Here is a 27,545-nt window from a genome sequence, read left to right as displayed (position 1 = left end):
TCTGGAACCTTGGCAGAAGAATGGATTCGTTGACGGGACTGAACCTGGGGAATGTGATTTTTGTATAATCTCCAGTGCCCACTCATCAATGAGAGAATGTATTTCCTGCTGAGTAATTTCGTCTTCCCAATCTAACGGCATATCTGTTACAAGGTGAGAGGAAGAGGATGGGGTGGGATAAACAAAATCCAAAGGCAGGAGACTTGGTGGTGGAGAAATTTGGTTTCTTAGCTGCTGTATAAGGGTGCCACCAAGAATGATTTGGGTGTTTTTTGCTGGCATAACACATTGATGCCAACCCTCTGAGAGGTGTAAGTTTAACTTTATGGTAAAAATAAGTGGCAAAAAAAGTTTAATTTGAGGACAGAAATTGTAATTTATACATCATTAGTACTAATATTAGTTCAGGCTAAGACATCGTAAATAATATTTTACATACCAAAATTAGAGCAAACTATGTAGAATATACATTTATTTTTACTACAAACCAAGACAGAATACTTGGCAAAATTGGGCACATTCCATGTGGTTTAGAACCAGAATACAAAAAACTTGTCCACATTTCTAATTTTTGCCGAATGATCATGAAGTCCACAAATTCTGCAATGAGCATGACATGTGCTCAACCTGAATGATGTACTGCTCACTCTCATATTCCTTACAAATCTGTAAAGCAGTGGTGATTTGTCCTTTTTTTGATTGGACATGTTTTGAAGTTTAAAAAGACCCTCTGCACTAAGAATTGTCATCCACAAGTCAAACTGTAAAAGCCCATTTTGCTTAATATCTGGCATCATTTTCTTTGAAAGTACAGACTGGTCTACTAACTTGATTATCAATATAATGAATGTGCAAGACAAACTTTCACATTAAAGAAACTCATCTGTTTCCTCTGAAATGGGTCATATATAATTGCTATAAATAGAAAATTGGGAAAGGTCATGTAGATTTACAATGGATAATTAGCTCTTGCACTATTCTTATATGGTAGTCCATTTTAGAATATTCTATGATGAGTGGAATTAAGGAGATAATATAAATGACAACTTTTTATTGCAAAAGCAGAATCCACATATAGGCCAGCGTAAAACATAATTTGGTGAAAAAAGTGTAATGATTACACCAAACGTAATGGTTGGCATGTATGATAAGGTCGAGATCTGAATGTCACTTGGGAAGTAAAAGATCCCTTTGCTTGACTTGTCTATCTTCTGTATGCTGTGGCAGGGATAGCTGGTTTGTAAAATGACACAGTTGCAAGTTGATGGGGTAGTTCTTGATATAATTACCTCTGAACTTCTTCAACCCCTCCCCCCAATGGCAAGCTAAATGGAGTTGTACTGAAAGCTTGAACATAATGTGGCTTTTTAAAGAAAATTTTGCTGTGAAGCACAAACTGGCATCAATATGTATAAATTAAGTTTGCCAGTGGAAATGAACACACTCATCATTGAATGATGAGCTGTTCTGTTAATGACCTGAGCAATTTTGGCTTTCAGGTGTTTTGGTTGGTAGAGTTTTCCTGCCAGTTAGAAAATAGCCAAGGAAGCCAAATCAAACATAAGGTAACAACTTTACAAACCTGCGTTGATGTAGTGAGAATTTTATATATAAAAAAATGGTGGAGACATGTTAACTGCTGCTAAATATTTATCTAACACCAGTTTATAGGTGTAACTTTTGTTGAATGATCGTGAACTGGAATTCTGCAATTGTCAGGCTCAGGTGCTCAGAGTGATATATTACATTACTCTCATATTCTTCTTTTAAAGTTTATAAAGCGGTGTTGATTTGTCACTTTTTCTGATCTGACATTTTTAGAAGTTTTAAAAGATCCATTTGCTCTAATATTTTCATCATATAACTTCCAAAACTCACACCGTAAAGTGTTTCACATAACATATGGCACCATTTTCTTTAAAAACAGACTGGTTCACTAACTAGCTATGTTATTAATAAAATGAATCTGTTAGGCAAAGATCACTTTTGAAGAAAACAGTCTATTTTCTTTGAAATCAGTCATAAAGCTTCTATAAATAGCAAATAAAGAAAATACTCTTATGCTATTCTTATGCAGCAGTCACTTTTTTAAGAATATTCTCAACATTATGTGAGTGGATTTAAAGAGAAAATAATAAAATGACAAGCAATTTTTTTTATTGCTTTATTTTAATTAAATTTTTTAATGTAGCAAAAAAGCGTAATCTATATGCAGCGCCGTGGAAAACGTAATTTGGTGGTAAAAAGCATAATGATTACACCAAAAGCATATTGGTTGGCATGTATGAATGAAACTGCAGGCAAGGCCAATCGTGGATGGCTTCAGACGGCTGTATGGTAGCAAAGGATACATCTACTGGATCCAATAAAATCGACATGTGCCCAGACATACAAGCCCGAAGGCCATGCTTGGACATGGGAGGGAGAAGAAGTAAAGCCACCTATGTTGCCTAAAGATGGGGGTACACCCCAATTGATCATAATTACTTGAATGGAATTAAAAAAAATTTGTTTCTTTCTTTGCCTAAGTCAACTTTTACAAAAACATCACTCTGTACACTCTTGGACCATATAGCGTACACACTGCTTGCTACTGACAAAGTACATTTTGAACATGAAAGGCACAAGTCGTGTGTCTTTCTGATTGCTGAACTTGCTGCTTTTATTACACTTAGTCAAGTTTCATTGAATTGACAAGATAGAATAAAACACAATAAAAAATGTACAAGTTAATGACACAGCATGTAGGTTGGTTGGTTGTTTTGGGTTTAACACCATTTTTCTTAATAAGCTCTACATGGCAACCAGTATATTTGGGGAAGGAAAAAGACGGGAGAAACGATGACCCACAGAAAGATACTGGCAAGCTTCTTCACATACCCATATTGGCCAAGCCTGAGACTCAAACCTATGTGGACAGCGGTGTGATTCTAGCTGTCTGTAATGATAGCACTTTAGACTACTTGGCCACCTGGAGACGCTACGTGTTAATAAGTCGCTTAACAAGAACATAAGTAAAAAGTGTTCAATTAGGATTATTATGATTAAACAATTTACAGAACTTTAATATATGCAGGTGCATCAAGTCTCCTTCCTAACTCTACCAAGCAAAAAAATGAATGAATATAAAAAAAGCAAGCAACAAAACAACAGAATTTAAATGTCATACTCAGAAAAAGATAATGGAATAGGATCTTTGCCACCACCACCCTTTAGAAAGTAGCAAAATTTCTGATTATTCCAGTAACAAGCAACACTGTCATAATCTATTATTTGTTCCCTCCAGTTTATTTACTTTGAGATGGTCCATGCTGATGAAATGTCAGTTGATGCAAGGGTCAGCATGCATGAGACTCGTATATACAAAGTCGATGTAGTATGGCATACTTCAAATAGAAATACTCACTGGAAAAACATTATTAAATAACATGTCCCTCTTTAAGTAGACCCAAATATCAACCTGAATAAATCATGAATATGGTGACCCTGAAACTCTGCCCCTTGGAAGGATATAACTCACATTTCCAAAGCATTGTTTGTGCCCTCATGAAATCATTACTTATTTTTTTTAAGCAGATGCAACATCAAAAAGCATTATTTGCACTTAAAATCTAATGATGACATAACAACAGACTTGAACTGAAACTGGATACCAAACATGAAGAGCACTGGAAAATCAAAGTACTCGGAAATCATGCGTGAAACATGAATTCTTTCTAAATGAATTTCAAACAAAATACCAAGTAAACTGAAACTGTCCACCGCTTTATGGCTATTGATGCTTACTTCCATCTTAACTGCAGTAAAATGCCATACACATATGGTTGTTTACAGATATTTTTTTACAACACCAGGGTAGCAAACTGATGACATAAAATGAAGACTGCTTCATGAAAACAGTATTAACTATTTATCCAGTTGCTACCAATGTTTCATAAAGTTGTGAGGCAACTTTCAGACTCCAAATCGATTTTAAAAAATTGGAAAATTGTGCTAGAAATTGTTTTGTTGCTTTCATTTTATGACTTGTCTCAGGAAATGGGTCAAAGTAGGATATTTGTGAGACTGGTATAAAATTGATTTGATTTTGTGACATAACGACTTTTAACTCAAATGTTACATCCCATAAACAGTAAAAATATAATTTGAGAACTGATTATTTGTTTGATCTCAGGATTTCTACATGATTTTGAATGCGTATAGTAATGCTTTTGAAGCAGCTTTGACATCAATTACCAGTCTCTTAAAATGAAACTGGACATTGTGAGAGCAATTAGTTATGAAAACTACACTGAGGACATGACACACCTTTGTAATGTCCTTAATATTTGGGGGGGGGGGGGGCTTCTGAATTTCAGTTTTATTATTATTTTTTATACTTATGTTAGCAATTACCTCCCTCTTGATGACTATAAATGTGATAAGCACAACTTCAAGTTTTGTCTCTTGTTTCTTGAAATACTAATATTTTCTACATATTTAACATATTCGATGACATTAAATCTCTATTTGAACATAACAATAAGCCAGTCAAATTTCACCTGTGTACTTTGAGCTGTTTTTGTGCCATGTTGCCAACAAACTTTCAGGCTGGATGGACAGCTGCAAAGAATAGACTGAACAGGACCAATTCAAGTCATCCCCACTGCACACAGTGCATGTTTAAAAAAGAAAATTAGAAACTTAAAAAAGAAATTGAGAAAATGGATAAATTAATGTTCTTTGTTAACAAGTGATACTTTCTGTACACTGTATATGGCAAAAAACCTGATCTTTCTTTTTACATCAAATGCAATAAATACCCTGGATGAGGTACACTGCGATATGATCCCTCTTGTTCCTCTTTAGGACTGGCAAGAATCAGGGCATCCAGCTGTGCAGCCTCTACCAGTTCCCCTCGTTCCTCACGTGACGGTTCATCTTGTGCCAAACCAGATCCATCAAAAGGGCAGGTACCCCTACGAGTGTCAGTATTTACTCGTGGCCAAGCCTCTAGTTGACTGTGGCATGGTCGATAACACTGGTTCACTGCCTCAAACTTCAGAAATGGGGACTGCAATTTTTTCACTGAAATTGGAAGAAAGTGTTCTTGTTCATCACAAAGGTCTTTTTGATAGTTTAATAATACATCCAATACTATCCGAATGCAAGTGAACAGATTTGTACAGTATTACATACCATAATACCTATCATGAAAGACCTATTGTGAAAGACCACTGCTGTTTGTAATGGATAAATGACCTCCATGAGAAACAACTTGTCTTGTAAGACTAGGTTTTGTTAGCAGAAGGGTTGGTCTCTTATACAGGTTTTAGTGTACTATATCAAGCCAGTGTTGTTCCCCAGAACACTAGTATGGGCAGGGTGCCTGTTGCCTGTCAAGTCATTTGAAGTGTAGTATAATCAGGTGTCTTATGAGGATACTATCTTTATGAGAGGACATTATTATGTGTGGGTATTTAATGTAACTTTTAAAAAATTTCAGTCATATCGCCATGATGTCTTTTCTGTGTCAGTTTATAGTGATGTCTAGCACTGGGGCATCATGCAGACATGTCCCGCCCAGTCATATTATCATGACACCATTCCAACCTGTCAAAACACTAACCTCTTAACACTGAGTGCCATGCAAGGCAGCTGCTAGTACCATTGTAAGAAGTCTTTGGTATGGGTTTGAACCTGTGACCTCCTGCATCCGAGGTGGATGCTCTAACCACTTAGGCCAATGTAGCGGTCGACATTATGTTCTCTACCAGTGCATTTAAGATAATATTTGCAAAAAGGGGTTTATGAAACTATGTTGATGCCAGAAACTAATGATATGTATTAAAGCTCTGGACAATCCCCAGTAAGTATAGGTCATAGCACCCTCTATAAACAATCTAGGGACAGCACCACAAACATTAATTATCCAAGCCTACATATAAATTTTGTCCCAATAATTCAAACGATCACGACTTCAGCAGACATTCTACCTCTGGATAACAAAGGTTCAAAGCACTGTAAAACAAAAGCTTATGCATTGAGTTTTTCAAGAATGTTTTTAGATGGCTAAAATAAATTCAGGTACTAGAACATAACACATTTAGATATACACTAAGGTGGGCCCTTGTTTGCTGATTCAAGCCTCATCTGGTATACAAAGACCTGGGATGATGCCAACAATAAAAGTTTTGGACCTTTATCCGCTAGTATTGAAAATATTTTATCAGGAAATGTGTACTCTGGAAAGTTTTAACACACAGGTTTCTGATGTTTCTACCCTAATATCCTTCATCAATTGTGTAATTTTTGTTGTAATTTTTATTCACATGACCCTCAGTTGCAGATTTAACAAGTGATATTACAAGGGTTTGTGTACGCCAGAATTAGACGATTATGTTTTGCAGAGAATATGACTTTTGTAGTAGATCTGGAAGTAGCTGTTTTCTTTAGTACACATCATTAGAATGAGACTGAGGATCTGCAGCCAACAAAAGTGTTCATTCATCAAACATAATATAAGTTTAGGTTGCATTACAACTATTCTGTTACTTATAGGTGTAATCAGAACAACAAAATCTCAATAATCAAATGGTACCTTTAGTTAGTTTCAAAATCAAATTCTAGTTCCGTTGTTTTCTGAATGACAGGATTCTTGTGCAGAATACTTCCCAAACTGTTTACAAAAGTTGACAAAATAGAATACTGAACAATACTGCAAACTATACAACTATGCCAAACTTATTGTTCCATACTGCTATGTAAGGATTTTACGTTCATTCCATTAACCCATTTTATTCTGTTTACCAATTTGAACTGCAGTGCCAGATTCCTGAGAAGCAATTCTATTGTGATGACCTTCACCATGTTTACTAAAAATGTTGTAACATTGTGATTTCTTTTATAAAACTATCTATCTCTGAAAAGGAAATACAATTTGCAACACAGTGATATATGTTTTGTTATCATTTACCAATATACATGCTTGCAACTGTATTTTGAAATATGACTTGAAAGAAAAAAGACCAAATTAAAAACTTACCATGATGTTCAGGGAATCTTTGTTTATGAAGATGAATGAAATGCTCCAAATATTATGCGAATAAAATAAAGATAATTCTTTTTCTAGTATTTTGGTCCAACTTTGCGGTTTCTAGCAATGTTATATCAAAAGTTATAGTAATTTTACTAAAATTGGACAACAAAACACCTGGAACAATTTGATTACTTCACATTCTAGAACATGTACTTCAGCATGCAGTTTCTCATGAAAACTTGTCACAAATTAATCCTAGAAATCTTTCAGATAGATAAAGATAATTAATCAGTACAATTTTTGTCCAAATTTTCACATCATCACTATGTCAGTAATAACACTATTACTTTAATGGTGAATAAAAATGTCCACATCACATTGAAAAAAAAACATATTTCATTTTTAAAACAGCCATACATCAGTTGTTGTGTAAACATCAGCTTTTAAGCATTTATACACCTAGTAATGTGTTTTCCCTGGCATTCGGTATGAACAGGGACATTGCATTCCCCGCAACCAAATTTTGTCACCCCTCTTCTCTCTCCAGGTTGAGCGACCAGTGAACATTCATGAGTTTTTTCCGTCAAACATTTTTTTTATGGTATGTTGCACTGTTCCTTCAAAGTCAGCTTCATTCTCCAAATCACTGTCGAAAAGTGCATGAAGCCATGCATCATCTCTTTCATCAACTCTATTCAATTCTAACCCATTATTTAAGTCAATATTATCATCAGAATCATCCAAATCGTCAGCTTCAATAATGCTACCCTTGCTATCATCATCCATGTTTACATCTGAGTTGTTGTCCATCATTTTATCAATCGATTTTCAAGCCAACAATATCTTTTCCAACCACATTTATTAAAAAATTTCACTGTGTATGCGTGCTTTAACTATTTTCTGTGTTGGTGAAGAAGTACAAAAATATTTGTGATGTATAAAACCTGCTTCTAGAGACACTACACACATACATAGTAAAGTATGACCATAGTCGTATTCTGGATAAAATGAGATACTACAACCACAGGCATATTCAGGATAGAACGAGGTATTACAACTGTAGTCGTATTCATGATAAAATGGATTAATGCCAATATCTAATTGTTCCAACTGAGGTATTTTTGATCAAATAAATATCTTTACTTTTTAATTTCACTTTTAGATTCTTATTTATTTGTTTTATCTTAACCTTTGTGCATTGGCTTTGGAATTTCGTAGCCCATGATCTTGCAAGGCTTGAAATGAAAAAAATTTTAAAAAATTGCCCCCAACTTTTAAGTTGTATTTTAATTTGGTTTAATTGTCTGTTTTTTCAACATTTAATTTAAAAATATAGCTGAAATGAAGGGTTGACCAGCATGTCATTTGTTTTTGTCCATCCAGTTTTGAATTCAAAATCACTCACTGGTATCTCCATTAACACCTTGATAGCTCTGGCAACATCTTTGCACCTGACATCTGTTCAGTAGGTATAAAGACAGGATGAATGGAAAAGTTTTCATCACTTGATTAAGGGTCATTGTTTTGGTCAAAGCAAACTGTACACATTTAGACATTTTGGTTTGCTGCAGCCTTAGTGGAAAAACCACACATGTAACTGTTGCTTCAACATTTAAAACAATGCTTAAGTTCTGGAAAGAAATGGAAATTTTGCAATGGGAGCAAAAAAGATTACTTACCCTTAATGCCATGCTTATGTCTTTGGTTCTCCTGCAAAAAACATATTATGTTATTAACTATTACTTATTCCATCACATTACCAAACTATTACATATTTTCTAACAGTGTTCTGATACTTGTAATTTAAAGACAAAACCACCCCAAAACATAATGATACAATGTTTCAACTAGGAATCTTATTGCTGCAATTTTCAGTTTAAAATAAGACTCTATTTAAAATTTAAAATTGTGTTGCAAATTTTTTATCACATCAGTTACTTAAGTCATATAGGCCTCACTCTTGTACAGTCATTATTGTCACTACCTCCCCACCCAACACTCTTGTACAGTCATCATTGTCCCCACCTCCCCACATCATTGTACAGTCATCATTGTCACCACCTCCCCACCCCACACACCATTATACAGTCATCATTGTCACCACCTCCCCACCCCACACACCCTTGTACAGTCATCATTGTCACCACCTCCCCACCCCACACTATTGTACAGTCATCATTGTCATCACCTGCCCATCCCACACACCATTGTACAGTCATCATTGTCACCACCTCCCCACCCGACACACCATTGTAGTCATCATTGTCACCACCTCCCCACCCCACACTCCCTTGTACAGTCATCACTGTCACCATCTCACAAGCCATTGCAGTCATCATTGTCACCACCTCACCACCCCACACACCCTTTTGTGGAACAGTTCAAACTCTCAAGACCAATGTGCACATCAATCAACAGTCTAAACCATCATGCATCTTGATTCAATGGTGCAAATGGAGTTTCACAACATTTTACATACAAACACAGACAGGCTGGGTGCTAATGTTGCCATGTTTAATAACACCTGCACACACCAGAGTGTTTGCAAGTTCAAATTTTGTGGAAATCAATCTTTGATATAGCTGGGGAAAAATATATACTATGGTCTTCTGTAATGTATGCTTTGTGTTACTACACTTAAATCTGATTTGATTGGCTGGCACGTTACTATTTTCTTAAAACAGTTGTACCATGAATACAAAAGTGGATAGGGACTTTGATTTATACAAGGACAAAAACCTTGTTCCCCATCCCCAATGCAGACTCAATGAAACAGCATGAAATGAACAGAAGGTAAATAAGGGAACACAACTTGGTTAAATGTGTCATCTTTCCAAATGAGGTAACATCTGAGATGCAGTTAACTTCCAGTCGCAGTGAACATGTATTTGCAGAAATACAATTTTAATACAAATGGCTCATTTGACATATGCAGAAATCTTGATATATATATATTTCTTAGTATTAATTCATTGTGTATAGTGGACAAGAAATCCAACAAAAAATTCCAGTTATATATGTCTTATATATGTATGGGATCGTTTGTCAATTTACCTAAGAAACATACATGTATTTTATCACTGAGCCCAAGGAACTTGACTGCTGTCAGGTTGTAGTAATTATGATTTTACTTCCATGGTAAGCAGGCAATTTGAATTTGATACAATTTCTTATTTACTCAACCAAATACAGTGACACCCTCAAAACCAAACTCCCAGCATACAAGAATCCCCCCCGCCCCAATAAGATCAAATTTTGTTGGGGCAGTCCAAAATTTATCTTTAATACGATCATGTTTTCTCCATTATAATCAGGGCCGGCGCTAACATATAGGCAAACTAGGCAGCCACCTAGGGTGCTGATTTCAGGGGGCGCATTTTTGTAAAAACATTATTGTTTATAAATTATGAAATTCATATATTTGGGGGGGGGGCAGCAGCACCAGAATCTAACCTTGTCTAGGGCGTCAGATAGTCTGGCGCTGGCCCTGATTATAATGAGAATATACATGCCAACCCCTGATGAGGAAAAAGTGTAATCCAAGTGGACAAAAAGAGTAATCCACATATAACATGCTAAAAATTCAGTGAACAATGATATATTTATCCCTCAGGTCTTTTAACATCCTCTATTGCTTCAAGTTTTCATTTGTAGCACTTTTAGTTTTTAGAAAGCTACAGATTATCACGTTGCATCTTAAAACACTTTATACCAGCGGAGACCATGAATGTTTTGCACACCAGCAGATTACTACGTACTGGGTTACTGAGCCTGGATCTGAATTCAATTTTATTTTTGTTAACAATACTTAACAATCTCTCACAGTCAGCATCAGAATGGTAAAGAACCAATATTTCTTTCATAACCTGACAAAGAAATTTATATCTTCCAGTGGTTGGGTCTTTTAGCTGGGAAATAAGGTGCCATTGCACATCACCTCTATCTGCATTAAGTATACTGTCAGGCCGAACGCCAACTTGATACTTCAGGAATTCTTCCAGATGATCCAAGGTAGACAAGAGTGGCAATAGAAAGGGATATCTCTTGATAAAGAACCTTACACTTTTAAAAGCTTTTTGACTGTCTCTCATTTACATCAGCAATTGAAGCATTTAAAAGCACTTCATCTCTAAATGGGAATTTCTGGAGCATGTTATCACAGGCTGTAGCATAATAATCTCCAACATTATCAAAGAACACCTTCACAACAAGAGTAGATTTGTGTTCTATGAATTCTCTTGCTTCTGTAACCAACAGCAAGATCTTCATTATCTTTCTGGTTCGCTCTGTCATGAAAGTCTATATCAGTTAAAAGCTGGCTGATGAAATGATTTCTGACTTAATAAAACCTTATTAGCAAATCTGACAATTTGTTTGACAGAATCTTGTACATAATACAAATGCATGGTTCTTCTTTCTGTAGGACAACATTTGCTGCATCAAACAGTGGAATGGAACTCTTCATAAACAAGCAATACGGCTTTGCAACTGGGTTAAGTTTTTTGAATACCATCTCACACTATGCTTCTTACGAAGTACATTTGTATTCAATTTATCCTCTGAAGAACCAGATCCAGTTGGCTGATTTAGTTACTAGCTATGAGTTGGAGTTTTCCGTCACAACATTTATCTTTCACAATCTTAGTCCGAGCCTGGAGGCTCTCAAGCTGGTTAGATATAGACTTCTCAAATAAAAATTCCACGGATTTAAATTTCTTCCTTTCAGATAACCCATCCTCTTTATTGTTAGTATTTCTATCTATACTTTCATCTATTGTTCATTTCTGACTTAAAATAACAGACTCTGCTTTTGTGCTACTCTTCTTCACTTTTTTCCCCACGGTTTCTCTGTGCAGATTCAATCTGAAAGAAAGCTTGTAGTGCTGTCCAAAGCTCAAGTAAACGGCTAATACTTTTGCCAAGGGATAACCATCTTGTACACACATGCTTTATAACTTTAATTTTTTCAAGATCAAACTGATCTTGTAACAACTTTAGAGTTTGTTTCCTTTTACTACTTTTCTCCAAGTAATAGTAGATATCAGCAAATGACCAATATCTACTTCTAATTTATCCACAGCCTTTCCAGCAGCAAGGTGCATCAAATGACAGGGACAACCTGTTATGTAAACTGATGGAGACATTTTCAAAATATAGGATGCAACTCCTTTATGAATTCCAGTCATCACTGATGCATTATCAGCTGCAAACACCATAAAGTTCTGCCAACTTATGTCATGTTTCTTCAAAGCATTATCAAGCAAATCAAAAATGTTTTCTCCAGTGGAATCTACTGTTAACTCTGGTAATAAAAGAACACTCATGATTTAGCCCTTTTCCATGTCGCAGTATCTAACACAGACTGGGTACAACTTTTCTTCGTCATAACCACTACTCCCGCCTGTGACAATAATAAATGGCCAAATTTTCATGGTTTCTGCAATTTGAAGTGAAGTATCTTCTGCTAAACACAGAACAATATTAGATGATTTTGTTCTTACATATGCATATTTTTCAGTAATTTTGGAATCAGGAAACATGGTTTGCTACCGCTAGGGGTAGTCTGTGTTCTATTAAGAATTCAGTATAATAAAAAAAACTCCACATAGTAAGTTTTCATCTCGTTAAACTGAAAACCTTTTACTGTACTACTAAGAACCGTATATGATTTTCAATTTGTAAACTTGGTATTTTTATCTTGATTTGTATTTGCATTTCACATCAAATGGAAATACCCATCATCGTTAACTTGCCTTTATGAGGTGCCAATTTAAGGATTTTATAATTGCTTTACTCTCTTATTAAGACAATGCAACATGACTATACAATCAATTACCAGTCAGAGGCATATAAATTTAAAAATCCTGAATAAGTGATTTGTTGAAAAATTATGAAACGGTCATTTTGCAAAATTAAGTTATGTTCCCTCATAATTACTTAACCAATTATATTAACATTAGGAATAAAGTTTTGCTACATCCAGAATCCAGTGCTCCCTGAACACACACACTGATGAGACTTTCACTTGTCATTTTTAACATGATGCTCACATTTGCACTGAAGAGAGATTGACAGTAACGTAATCGGGTAAGTTTTATATAATAAAATTCTTTCTCCATTAAATACATTATCCAGTCACATTAATATCAATAGTAGGTGAATAGTTAAGAGGAAATGCTTGAGCATTAACCTCTACATTATCCTGTGCAGCTAACAGTGGTCTAAAAGACTGACCTTATATCAATGTAATACCATACAACATAATATAAGCTGGAAAAAGCAGACTGGGCATGCTAACCAACTGACTCCACTATGGAATTGTTACATTAAAAAAACCAAGCTTGTAGAAACTGTATGGAATTGTTATATTAAAAAACCAAGCTTGTAGAAATTGTACATATTTTGTGAGCTGAAACCCTTATAAGATATTCCATTAGTTAAAATTCTGAAGGATGGATGTTCCATTAGATAAAAACCCGAAAGATGGATGTTCCATTATATGTAATTCCAAAGGATGGATGTTCCAGTAAAACATATAGTCCCCGGGGGGGGGGCACACTTTCAAATTCATCCATTCGACAACAAAAGCAATTAAAAAAAATTATGATCCGCCATCAGATGTTTAAATAAAAAAACACTGCCCCCTACAGAAGCATATTTTTTAAACATAATTTCTGGCTATGGGTTAGTGGGCAGTAGACGTGATTTTAATATTGGGTTGGGGATAGAAGCGGTTTTAATGACAGCTGGCTGGAGGTAATCTACTGAATTCTTATAGATCATATAATCTACTGCATATTTTTATTTGTATTCATTCATTATAATCAATCTTTTGTCTTTTGTCTGTCAGCCATGTATGTCTCTGATACTGTGAAATCACAAATTTTCATGGTTGCTTATTATTTGTATATGTCACTGATCAGTCCTTTAATACCTATTAATTTAACATCCATGAATACAGATTTTATAATAGGGATTTTAATTCTAATACAGACATCACGAATTCGTATCCTGACTAATCTGTGTGTTTACTAAAGTGATCACCATGTTTTGCTATTTTTCTTTGTTCTCAGGCATGCTGCTTTTGATTAGAATAATAGTTAAATCTTGTATTGCTTTAAATGTGGCCAGATGCTTTGATTTCTTGTGTTTTTTTTCAATAAATGTTTTGGTATACTTATAATACATGATTTGCTAGAGAAAAAAACCCATTAATGCCTGTGGAAGTGATGTTGCATTATTTTTGCCTACTTTTACACTATATCATTTCCTGTAAGAACATATATTTCAATTATAATAATAATAATAATAATACTAATAATGAGGACTTTGTATAGTGCCTAATCTTTAGAAGCTCTAAGTGCTTTACAACATTAGACAACACCTATAAGATAAAAAACATATGATATAATTACAAAAACAAACACCATGAAATTAGAAAACATTAAAAAAAACACGCTGAGAATATTTAAGGTAGGAAACATAATTAGGTCTTTAAGTTTGTTCTTGCAGTCGAAATAAGTGATTTTTGAGAGCCCTATTGAATGTGATCACTGTGTCTTTGTGTCTATGTTCAGTGGGCAATTCATTCCACGTTGCTGGGCCCTGGTATGCAAAAGAACGTTGACCATATGACTTTGTTTTCATATTTGGAATAATGAGTATACGATTGTCAGAAGAGAAGCGTAAGTATCTTGCTGGTGTGTACACATGGGTGTTATTAATGTCTTTTTTTCATGCTTGTTGCAAGACTAATATAAAGTTTAAAAAACAAAAGAAACATAGCAAGTCAAACATTTTTATATCATTGATTAGATTTTAAAAACTGGATTAAAGTCAACAGCATCATCATCATCACTGATGGCCTAGCAGTAACATTCTGCACTTTCAATCCAGTTGTCACAGGTTCTATCTCCCACTTCTAGTTCTATCTCCCACTTCTAGTCTTTCATATGAGACTTATACCTATGGCCTGAGTGGCTTTCATGGCAGAGTGGTATAAGATGCTTGTCTTGTGATTACTTGCCTTCAATGTGTAAATGAGAATGTTGTCAGTTACTTGTGGAAGGTCAGTGGTTCTACGTTAAGTGGTGTTTTGTGTCTTAAAAGTACCTGGATTTTCTTCAGCAGTAAAACTGGCTGCCATATATAGTCTTCAACTTCGGCTGTTGGAGATAAACATCAAATCAACAGAGGCTCCATGTGCCCAAGTGTACTAAGGTGCTTGTTTTTACATTACTTGCACATCTCACAGAGTTGTTGTCACAAATCAAACAATTTGGGTTGGTGGTCTTTCGGGGTTCTTCCTCCACCTAATATATTGGTAACCCCCTCCCAAAAAAAACAGACCAAACTAAATCAACCAACTAATCCACTGTGGCAACAGCAGCAAAGGTACTAGTCCAACATTTCTGCCACAGCTGTACGAGTTTATAAATTTTGACTCTAGTAATTTTTGTAGACCTTTGAATGTCATCAATTATGCCTTTCTGAAAGTTACCAAAAAGTCATCATCAGTTGGTACAAACGGATTTTTCATGGTGAGCATATGAGATGGAGAAGTCTTAAGCAATCCTGCATCACACACTGCCAAAAAGTTTACATTTAAGCTCACTTAAAGTTTCTCTAACAATGTCCATTGTTCCAACTAGAACTGTTATAACTTATTCAAGCTATATTTACCGATATCTAGAGATATGCATCTGTAATAAATATTTGTAACAAAGTATGAGAACGCATTAGTGTTTTTCAGTGATGCATCTGAATTGAGCAACAACCAGAATCAAGGGAGAATTTTTAATTTCAAGCTGGTGCTTGTATTGGCGACATGCAGTGAGCATATTTTGACAGAGGGCTACACCAGTTCTCTCATGCAAGAAATCTTTCTTCTTATAGTAATTAACTGCACTTTTTCCAGATACCTTCTGAGCTTCAATTTTTCTGTAAGCAGCTTCTTTTGTAGGTGGTGTTCCAAACTTTTCCAACCGCAATTATCATAATTCAGATCTTTCTTGCAGAGGTTACAAAATGCCAGTCCTCTAGTGTTCAGTTTTCTTATAAACTAACCAACTAAATTTCAGTCAACTTTTTGCTCCAGCCATTCCCATCTCCATACGTCTTTTAAAACCTTTATCTACACCTTTTGTGTCATGGTTTCACTTAACAATTCGGGATGCAATGTTTTGCAAGCATGCTTCTTCTTTCCATTGCCATCAGTTTCCATTACACAAAGATTCACTGGATAAATTTAAACCTTTGACCAATCAGAATACTCTTTATGAGTCAAAATATGGAACAAATAATTTACAAGGGTCGTTGTGGAATGGGTCTAGACAGACCATTAAAAAAAAAGTCGATTGCAGATGATAAAAATCTATATTTTTAGATTTATCATGTTCATTGCAATTATCGTCTGTCCTATTTCCACTTGATCCCAAAATAGAACTGGATTGAACTAATTTCATAATTAAGGCTATATACAGTTTTTATTTTAAAACTGGAATCTCTGTGTTCAGACATACCTCTTTCTTCTAAAATGATTTCACGCTGAAGGCTTCTTGTTTTGCCTGTATTAAGTACCATTACAAAAGCTCGTTTTTTGTCCCCTGCTGCATGTGATCGTTGAGCACTCTCTTCCATTGCACGTAAGTCAATATCCTATTGGCATAATAATTTGCACTTTGCAAAGCTCTCCGAGAAAGATCTAGCCACCAAAGTTGGAATCGGCAGCCAGCCATGTCGAAGAGAATGATTCAAATTTAAACCACTGCTACATCCGGGCTTCATACAATTGGAAGTTCAAAATGTATGACTGCGTAGTGGACAGTTGTGTTAATATTTCCCTTCTGGCAGAAATTTTGGAGAGATTGTTTTTTGTTGTTTGTTTTCCCCATTTCTTTTTATTTAATTCTGTAAAACGAAAACTATTTATTACTTTGGTTTCAAGTAAATCAAGGCTTTTCAAGGTACACAGACAATATTTTGAATTTTAAAGGTGTTTTCAAGGTCTTGAAGGAACAATTCATTTTTCAAGGCTTTTCAAAGTTTTCAAGGTCACCTACGGACTCTGAATGTATTGGCAATGTGTAATTTATAGATAGGCAAACGTAAAATGTAATTAGGTGAAAAAAGCCTAATGATTACACAAAAAGCATAATGGTTGGCATGTTCATTGTCATCCACTACATCCACTGAGACCATATCTTATATGAAGAATTAACTGCACAGGGAGTATGGTGTTCCAAAGGCAGCTAAATTCCAGAGATGCCCATTGCTAGCCTGGGAATTTAGGGACAAAAGCATACAAATTTGTGATTCAATTGAAAAACTCATGACCCTTAACACAACAAATAAAAATTCACCGTGGAAGCCAGAAGAATGATAAATCATTAAAAACATTACAAAACATGTCTATGTGCAGTTTTGTAATACTATTCACAGTACACAGCTCGTTGTCTTTTAGTTGTCCTCCAAACTGCTACTGGCTTATTTCAGCTTTGCCAAAAGATCTTTTTCCACAATTGTTTCCATACAGTAAAGGTCAGATCCCCATTATCACACCTCATGGCTCCATTTCTCAGCTCTCTTAATTATTTAGAACTGATTTTTGTATCTTTAAAACACAAAGGACACATTTGTTTCCTTTAAAATGATGAATTTAATTATATTTGATTCCATACTGCCTTTAGGATGGGCTTAAAATCACTGTCTGACATTTTAAAGTCAAGGCACACATGAATGGTTGATAGAAACACTGCTAATTATAATTCACAAGTAAACACAAATGTTGCAGAAATCTAATTTGAAGAAGAAAAAAAACCCAAACAAACACAGTACATCACAAAGAAAACACAACCGAGCTAGATGAAGCATTCCATATGATATGAATTACTGGAAAGGAGCGTGGAAAAACTGTTCTGATTATAATGGCATGTTTTATACCAGTTTCTGGTATAGCAAATTGCCACAGGAAAGGACTGAAAACACTCTAGTAGAAACTGACGATATGTTACAAATTACAGGAAAAGATTTGAAAGGGCAGAAAATACGTGCATATGGCTTCAACTTCTGCCAAATTTTTCTTTCAGTTTATTTCTCTTTAACGAAAAATTGTGGCATTTGCATATGGTGGTGTGATTCATGAAAAGTCTGTGCAACTTGGGGCCGTCAAGAAAATTCAAGACAAAATAGGCCTCTCTGAAATTCATTACATTTCCTCAGTTGCTGCCTTGATGGTATACTTTGTTCTTTCTATAGCGGGATCAGAATGATCAGGTGTATCAGTATCTTTGCCCTTATCACTGGGGGTAAAGGTCTTCCTCCTGTACATTAAAGGCTGGTCCAATGCTGCTGGTTGGGCCAAATGGGACAGTTCCTACTGTGGTGTAGGTTCATCATACAGGGCTATGACTGATGCAGAGGTATCGATGGTCAGGCATGGCAGTCTGCTTGTTGTACAATGCTGTTGATGCATGGACTATCTATCAATCGATGTGATGCTATCCTCATAGAGGGAACAGACTAACAACGATTGAAGCTGTACTGTAATTGTTCAGAGGGCTGACCCAGTTGGTCATCTGCTGCAGTGGTATGTTGAAAGATACACGAATAGGTGACTGGCAAAGTCGGAAGATAATCTCTAGCACCTGGCATCCACATTTCTCAATCCATGTATGGGCTCTGAATTGTGCCAAGTGGTCTGCCAGATAGGATTAAAAAATGTCACACATTCTCTGAGTGCTTTGTGTATAATCAACATCATTTGAAATTGTAAGTTATTTGAATTGGAATCACCTGACATGGCACCAAATGGATCTGCAGTAATGGTTGCTGTAGGAGCCATTTTAACTATCTTAGCATCAGTAACATCTCAAAGTCCCTGGTCACCAATCTCAAGTTTTCAATCAACATTGTAGCTAGAAGACTTGGAACATGTCTGTTTTTCATATCCTTTCATCTTGTGCATGACAGACATATCTCCTGGCAATCCCCCACAACTTCCAAATAACAGTATTGAAAGAGAGAGGAACCACAGAGATCAAACAAGAACATACATTAGACAAACTGGCAAACTCGTGTTACCAATGTAATGAACTGAAACAGAAACACAAGTCAATACCAGTGACAATAAAAGTTAGCAACCGATATCACAATGACAGTGTAAATGCTAAATAACAGCTATATTAAAATTTTAACTTAAAACTGAAATAAATAGGCCTACAATGGAAATTAAAGACAGTTTGATGGATTCGTCAGAGAAACTCCGACAGCTGCAAGTGAAAGTTTTAACTGGCAACAACCCTAACACAAGTGGCCAAAAAGCAGCAATGAATGGAGCTAAAATGCAAGAGTTACTTCCACTTGTCTAATCCATCCATCCATCCATACATGGAAAGACATTCTTTTAGTCTTTTGACGACTGGATTCTAGCTGTAGGTAACAAAAAATAATTCCTAATGTTAATGTGATCATGTCAGGTATTTGACAAGGAAGTTGATATATATCAGTTGTTCAACATTTTAAAATTAATAATATCTACACATGCAAGAATTTATAAGCAATACTGACTCCTCCATACATTATCTTACATGATGCATTTTACAGCTCTCCTTTCATAAACCCAATCCTGTAAATTAAATGGACTCAAAAGGTAAGATGTGAAATTATACATACAGTTGCATTAAATTGACAAATGTACCTATCTAAGACAAACCTTTGCTGATGCAAGTTTTGTACTTTCTTCTTTTGGAAGTTTTTTCAGCTCTTTTTCCATCCATTTGACTGCAGCTGTGGAAAAAGAGATACTGTAGTCTAAATATGAAACTTGGCTGAAAACTGTTATCATGTATGTGACAAATCTGGATTCATGGTCAATCAATGTGACTCATAATGGATGACAGGAATTAGATGTGTAGATGTCTTGAGAAAAAAAATGTATTTGTCTGTTTCCATTTATAAGTATAGCTCACTGTTTCTTCACAAATAAAACCAGACAATTACAGCCAGTAATAAATGTATCTAGTCCAGTCCATATAACACATCAAAATTAGGTACAAAATGTGGGTGAATCAGAATTTTTTTCTTTCAATCCCAAAGACATGATGATTGAAGTTAAAATTTTGCTTAAGTCCAAAGCAGCATGGACCCAATACACTTTTATAAGCATGTTATTTACCCATTTCCATGCTAAAAAATGACCATATATTTTATGATTTTATTTACCCATTTTAAAACTAAAAACGACCATACATTTTAATGAGCATTTTATTTACCTGTTTCCACTCTAAATGGCCATACATTTTTATGGCCATTTTATTTACCCAATTCTATGCTAAATGATCAAATATTTTACGATTGTTTACACATTTCCATGTTAAATGACCATACATTTTATAAACATTAAGATAATATAAGAATTCTTTATTTCAGACTATATAGTCCATACATCTAAATTAAAATATAAAGTAAAAATATTGTAAACATAAAAGAACATATATATCATACATACAAGTATACATCTACACAATTAACTGCGCCCTGCATTGTGAGGAATGAAATTAAGTCGCATTTACTTACTATTACAGTCTGGTCATCATTGAGAATATATTTACCCATTTCCATGCTAAATGACCATACATTTTAGATATTTACATTTTAATGCTAAATGACCATACATTTTAGATATTTACCCATTTTAATGCTAAATGACCATACATTTTAGACATTTACCCATTTCAATGCTAAATGACCATATACACCGCTCCCTCAATAACTCGCACCCAGATAACTCGCGATCCCGCTTATAATACGGTGTCCGTCTTGGCTCCAGATTTTTTTCCAGAGAAAATGTATTTAAAATATCTTTAAAATATGCTGAACATGAAAAAATTACAGTGGAACCCCGCTATAACGCGATGATCAGGGTCCATAAAATCGGATCGCGCTAAAAGCGGGGTCGCGTTAATGCGGGGTTTTACAATATTTAACTTTTTTCCCGAGAACATATACGTGTATACATGTACAATGATCAAAAGTCGGCTTATCATCAGATGAATATTAACTGGAATGCATTAATTAAGATATATTCAAAATAATCGATGGCTAATATATTTATAGGTTATTACTGTGCATTAAAAACATTTACTAATTTTTATTTGTTTGAATGATAATACAGATTGACCGATAATACCAGACTATCACTATATCATGAAAAGTGTATCAACACCGTATGCTACCGTGCCGTCGTGGCATGCAGTTCATCCATAATGGATGTAAGTTCATTGAAAATCGTACAGATTTAAAATATTCAATAATTTTGTAATAGTCTGAATTCGTCGTGTAAAATATAGGATGAACAAAATATTGAAACCATTTACTTGCCGTCTGATATCGTACGGTCATTGCATGCAGCTATTCCCGGGTCTACATACGGTGTCTGTATTGGATATTATTTACTTTCAACTGTTTGTTGTTTGATCACACCGCCAAGCACAGCATACATGTTGGCGGCTTTCGTCCTTTGATGTTTATTAAATTGTGCGACTCTTGTATCAACCACAGCTTTGTCTGCTGCTTGGCTGTGATTGCAGTTAAATAAGAAGCCCATGTCGGCTATTGTTTGAGCAACGACTGTATACAGAATTCATGGAAGACAATCACAAAGACGATTTACTGGCTTTACTCATGGATCCGTAATAAGTAACACTTCCGATAATGTTTACTTCGGCTTAACAATTCAAAAACCTAATGAAACCAGTTTTCTCTTCTAGAGTAGAATGCGGAGCTTCACCACAACCTGTTCAAATTGATAAATTTCAGAAGCCAAGCGTTGTACACACTATTTCTCGTACGTTATATATATCGTATTATTTTAGAATTCATACACGATCACTTCTCCAAAATCACTTAAAGAACCTGGATAAATTGTTAAGTTCCGATCGTTTATTATTAAAAGTCATACGCGAATTCTTCCACCAAATTATAATAAACGTTTTACACACTATTTCTCGTACGTTAAACAAATATTTTCACGGTCCGATAAAAATACACGTAAATGAATTTCAAATTTCAGGAACCATGCCACGATCATATTATTTTAAAAGTCACAACTAATCTCATGCCCAAAATGAAGTTAATTTCTTGTTTTGTTTTTTTTTACTTTTCTCCAAATTTTTTTTCTCCATGTGTGAATGAATATACGAAATTTCGGGAGCCATGCTACGACCGCGTTATATCCGAATTCACGTTATGGCGGGGCGCGTTATAGCGGGGTTCCACTGTACGATAAGAATTCATAAATTAAACATTGATATATTGCTCGTTTTATCATTGAAAATGGTGATTAATGCCCGTAAAAATATAATCCATATTTTGAAATTGGCAAGTTCTAAATAGAATTAATTTCAGAGATCTCGAAAACGCTTAATTACGCGTATTTGGACGCCAATTTTTGATCTGGGACGCAGAAAATCACTGAAGCTGGAGTCCTCCATACGCATGTAATAGGTGCGCAGGAAAATTCAAAGATGTGCCAGTCCTGTTTCAACCACCTGCTTTGTGGGAAAATGTGTTGATCAGTTAACTGTGCTGATATTTACAATGACAGAATTCAGTGACTGAAAGACTCTTTGATGTACATACATGTTGCCATTTTATAAGAGTACATTAAAAAAAAAAGAACATGATGCAATAGCTAGGCAGCTAGTTCAAAGGCTTTTACTGGCGGCCAGGTGAGAAAATGTACTGATATTTAGTGATTCAATTCAGAGGCAGAAAGACCCAGTTTTTAAAACCTAGCGAGACCTCTGTTTAGAGATATCATATATAATGTAAGTTTTTATGATAAATAGTTGTCAGTATACTGTAAATAAACAGTCTGGTGAAATAGCGATCAATGAAAACTTCTGGTAAATGCTAACAGATGGCAACAGAGAATGAAATAAACACCAATTAAACGTCTTCCTGTGTGAAAGTCACGTTCTAATCCTTTAATTCCGTTTCAGTGTAAACATTATAATCACAACATAGTCTGTTCACTGAAAACATGAAAAGAGTCAATCAACCGTCACATCGAAACCCGTGAGTACTTCTGTGAGAACCTAATTACATGCTGGCTTTGTTTTGATCAACTTAGGGAAGTGTTTGTTGCATTAAAAAAAAAAATCAATTACAGACCTGGGGTGCTGGATTAAGGGTCATGGAGCTGCCTTTGACATAAAGCAAAACAGTAACCGAGACAGCAACGATGATAGTGACTTAGAAGGTTTCAGTGAAACTGATGTCAATAATGTCGAGGCTGTTTGGGAGAAATTCAGACAGACTCATGGTCCTGAGATGGGCGTTTCTCTTGATGATATGGAGGAGTGGATTTGTGCTGACAGTGATTGCCCCACAGCCGAATACATGTCAGATGAAACAATAATTAATTGTATAACGAACAAATTTGCAGCAGAAGATGATTCTAACTCGAGTAACACAAGTGTTGAAAGTGATGCAGATGCAGCTGTTGCACCCCCACCCCCACGCCATAAGGTGGCTGGAGACCCAAAATGTTGACTACGTAAAGCTCATGCAGTTGAGAAATCTGAGGGATTTTGCTCGGTGACAGAGAAACCAAGGAGTAACACACACAAAAAAATTAACTGATTTTTTCAAAAAGTGAATTGATATTTGTCAAGCGTGGCATAAACGGCAAGTATTAACTTGTTCTAATTTACGTTGTTTTAAATTTGTAGACCAATTAAATATGTTAGTACTGATTAACCCTTGCTTTTTTGTTTTCCATTTTATTTCTATCGCATTCAAATCTATATATCTATCGTTCGATCGACACTGTTCTCGAAAAGAGTCGATCTTTTGTATATAAAAAACGTCTAATTTGGATCAAACAATAAATCTAGAATGTATCCAATTCAACATAAAAATTAGTGATGTAGTACACAATGTGTGAAGTGGGACACATGTTAAGCGAACGGAAACCACGTGGAATAATGTTTTCGATGATCGCCTCAATATACTGTAATTTATCCTGAAATTAATGTTGCCCTATGAGGAAATAATAAAGTACACCGTTATGAAGAGATATTTATTCACAGTTAATCTTATTTATTCACAGTTAATCTCAGCATGATTATAAAGTGAGTATTCAACAGTATAATCTGCCTACCCCCCCCCCTTATTTTCCTTTATGTCGTCAATCACTTTATTGGTTTTGGGCTTATTTTATAGGTCCCTCGATAACTCGCGCCTCACTTATAGTGCGGTGGATGTTTCTGGACCCCGATGTGCGCGAGTGATCGAGGGAGTGGTGTATTTTAGACATTTACCCGTTTCAATGCTAAATGACCATACAATTCATAAATACTGAAAAGCAATAAACTTTGAAAATACTAGAGACATATCCATATCATTATGAAGGCACATCTCATTTTCTGAATCAGGATATCCTAATAGAGACATATCCATATCATTATGAAGGCACATCCCATTTTCTGAATAAGGATATCCTAATAGAGACATATCCATATCATTATGAAGGAACATCTCATTTTGTGAATAAGGATATCCTAATCAGTGTTTCCCTTTACGCACAGTTATGCGTCAGAGACGCATGTTAAAAAAAATTGACGCACACTTTTTATTACCATGTGTATTTTTGACGCAAAGGATGTACACGCTGTGATGTGTTCAATTTCCAATGCAGTGGACGAACGATGGCATCGTGTCCGAGTTCGAGTGTAGGCATTGTTATGATGGAGTAGCCTCTCCTAATCTCGCAAGCTCATACCAGTCTGGTTCTAGTGTAGGCTTTATTAATAGCTTTCCCATATCTCGCAATTACACGATTTTCTTTAGGCTCAGCAGCATGTCTTGGAAGCAAAGGAACATTGATATATTTCTAAATAGAAAAAGACCGCCAGAAGAAAACCACGCGTACTAAGAATCATCAACCAAGAAGGTGAAGGTTGATGAACATATAAAAGTAACTGTGGCGCATAGCTTCAACGATAAATGGAAGAAAGAATTCCCCTGGGTGGAATACATTTCATCTACTGGAATGACATGCTTGACTTGTGTTCGGGCGAGTAAAAAGACTTCCAAAGTCAAGATTCCTTTTGTGACTGGGTCAAAGAACTATCAAAAATCCGCCCTTGTTCGCCATGAAGAATCAGGGGAACATATTATCGCAAAAGGGATTATTTCGCAACAACGAAATCTGGATGCTTGCCAAGAAAAATGCAAAGAGCAGATAGACGCTAGCCTCATAGCACAGATGAGAACAGCGGTGCATATGTGCCGAGAAAATATTCCAGACCGACAGTTTCCTGGTTTAATCGAACTTCAGGTAAAATCCCTCCCCCCCCCCCCTTTCGGCTTGCATGTGTGTGTGTATGTCTCATGTCTTATTACTTTAGATTAATTTATATAGTGAAATGGTCATTGATCAGTCCACTCCAGTTTACTTTTTTTTTAAATAGAATTTTCAGTTAAAGAACTATAACACTGAAAGAAGGGATTAACATTGGTTCTGCAATACCTAGTAAACTCATTACCTAGTGAACTCTTATACCAGCTGACTTGTGTTCTGTGACCGGATGATATGCAAGTTTTTATTACTTTTTTTAGAGGGACAATGGTTGTTCAGCCCTGAAGAATGAGACCCTGACATACAAGAAGCATGGGATTGTGTCCGAGATGCAGGCAGCAGCCTCTTTAGTTTGCAAGGAGAGGGTAAAACAAAGGGTCCTTACTTCTCCATACCTGGGTATTCTTCTGGATGAGTCTTTGAATATTGCTGTGCAAAAAAAAAAATGGTTATATTTTGTTGAACTGTTCATGGTTGGAAGGCACACACTGAATATTTAGCTAATGTGAGGGTGCAAGATGGAAAAGCTGAAACAATCACAAATGCCTTAATGGATATTCTCCAGGAATACAAGATTGATATTAAGAAGGTGATTGGTTTGGGCACTGATGGGGCAAATGTCATGATAGGATCAAAATCTGGAGTGGGTGTACAGCTGAAAGAGAAGAATAAAAGAATGGTGAGTGTCTGGTGTATTGCTCATAGGTTAGCCTTGGTTGCATACTGAGCTGCAGCAAGCATAGCATACATGAAAAAGTACCAGTCTGTTTTGGTCACAATCTACAACTTCTTTTCATATTCAGCTTGTAGATATCAGAGGATAAGAGACATGTGCCAGATTATGGGAGAGAAAGCGAAGAGGTTCAAAAAACCTACCCAGGTGAGATGGCTGTCTCACCATGATGCTCTGCAAGCCATTGAGAGCTGTTGGGGATGCATAGTTCTTGCACTTGAGCAAGAAGCAGCTCAGAATGACTGTAAATGCTTCAAAAGCAAAAGGCATCCTAGCCGAAGTACATACATACAAGTTTCTAGCATCGACATTGTTACTGCTTGATGTCCTGCAAGAGATAACCAGATGCAGCAAAGTATTTCAAAAGGAGGTCACTGACATTGATCAGGTAGAACATATGCTTGATGCTACTCTGGAAACACTCAAAGATCAGGTCAACAATGTAGATGGATACACACCACATGTGACTGAACTAAACAGTCAACTTGACATGTCAGGAAAATACCAAGGTGTACAACCCAAACAATATCATAAGGGTACCAAAGAGTCTGTCAAAAATCTCAGAAAAGAGTTTGTAGCATGTGTTGAATCAGAGATGAGAAAAAGATTCTCCCCATGTGATATGCAGATTTTGAAAGACCTCTCTACAGTACTCAATCCTAGAAAGTTACCTCAAGGCACTGAAGAAATAAGAACCCATGGTTCCGAGTCCTTGGAGAGGCTCATTGAACAATTTGGAACAGGGGAAAATCCTCTAATTAACCCTGAGGAAACCAAGGCATCTTTCCTTTGCTTCAAACGCTACATTTCAAGACATAAAGAGAAGGGGCTGGCTGTAATCAGTGAAGTACTTCTTCAAGAAGGAGGGGTTATTTTCCCCAACTTTGCTCAGCTTGCTGCTATTAGTCTGGCCATCCCTCTTACATCTGTGCCTTGTGAGAGAGGGTTCTCTGTCCAAAATGCTTTACATTCACTCAAAAGAAACAATCTTTCATTGAAGTCTCTTCATGAGAAAATGCTTGTTAGGTATGAAGCCAAACGTCCTGATTTTGACAAGCAAGAGTTTGCAAAAGACTCGTGCATCAAATTTCCAGAAATCTGTTCCAGAAGAAATAAAATAATGATGAGAGTAAATTTCCTTTCAGATGCATTAAAATGATTGTTTAATTACTGAGCTTGTTTGTTGATTTTAAATTTTAGTTTGAGATAAAGTGAGCATGCAATACACGTATTTTCATATGTTCAGGTAAAAAAAGATTAGGGATGAGATGAAAATTTGTCACCATAGTCTTGACCCCCAATATTTTTATTTGACCCCCAGTTCTGATACCAAAGGAATTTTTTGACCCTTAGTTTTACACTCCTAGAGGATACACTGATCCTAATAGAGACATATCCATATCATTATGAAGGCACATCTCATTTTGTGA

The 27,545-nt window shown here is 35.7% G+C and overlaps 2 protein-coding genes across 2 annotated transcripts in view; one reads left to right on the top strand and one right to left on the bottom strand.

Moving 5' to 3' along the window:
* LOC149776009 (uncharacterized) overlaps positions 1-27,545 on the bottom strand; it is an 83,105-nt gene that overhangs the window by 28,641 nt on the left and 26,919 nt on the right. Inside the window, exons 6-8 of the mRNA XM_089942570.1 lie at positions 19,731-19,804; positions 8,698-8,728; positions 4,803-5,067 (exon numbers count right to left, since the gene is read on the bottom strand). Of these exons, the coding sequence (XP_089798696.1) occupies positions 4,803-5,067; positions 8,698-8,728; positions 19,731-19,804 (370 nt within the window). The remainder of the gene's footprint in view (positions 1-4,802; positions 5,068-8,697; positions 8,729-19,730; positions 19,805-27,545) is intronic.
* LOC149776010 (uncharacterized protein C17orf113-like) lies at positions 25,074-27,274 on the top strand. Its single transcript, XM_089942096.1, has 4 exons — positions 25,074-25,361; positions 25,643-25,747; positions 25,948-26,097; positions 26,342-27,274. Exons 1-4 carry the CDS (start codon positions 25,074-25,076, stop codon positions 27,272-27,274), a joined length of 1,476 nt encoding a protein of 491 aa, XP_089798222.1.

Source organism: Sinohyriopsis cumingii, chromosome 18 (assembly GCF_028554795.1).
Source record: "Sinohyriopsis cumingii isolate HCF-2022 chromosome 18, ASM2855479v2, whole genome shotgun sequence".
NCBI classification, from domain to species: Eukaryota; Metazoa; Mollusca; class Bivalvia; order Unionida; family Unionidae; genus Sinohyriopsis; species Sinohyriopsis cumingii.
The sequence above is the reverse complement of the archived record's forward strand: the minus strand, read 5'-3'. Positions and strand labels throughout refer to the sequence as shown.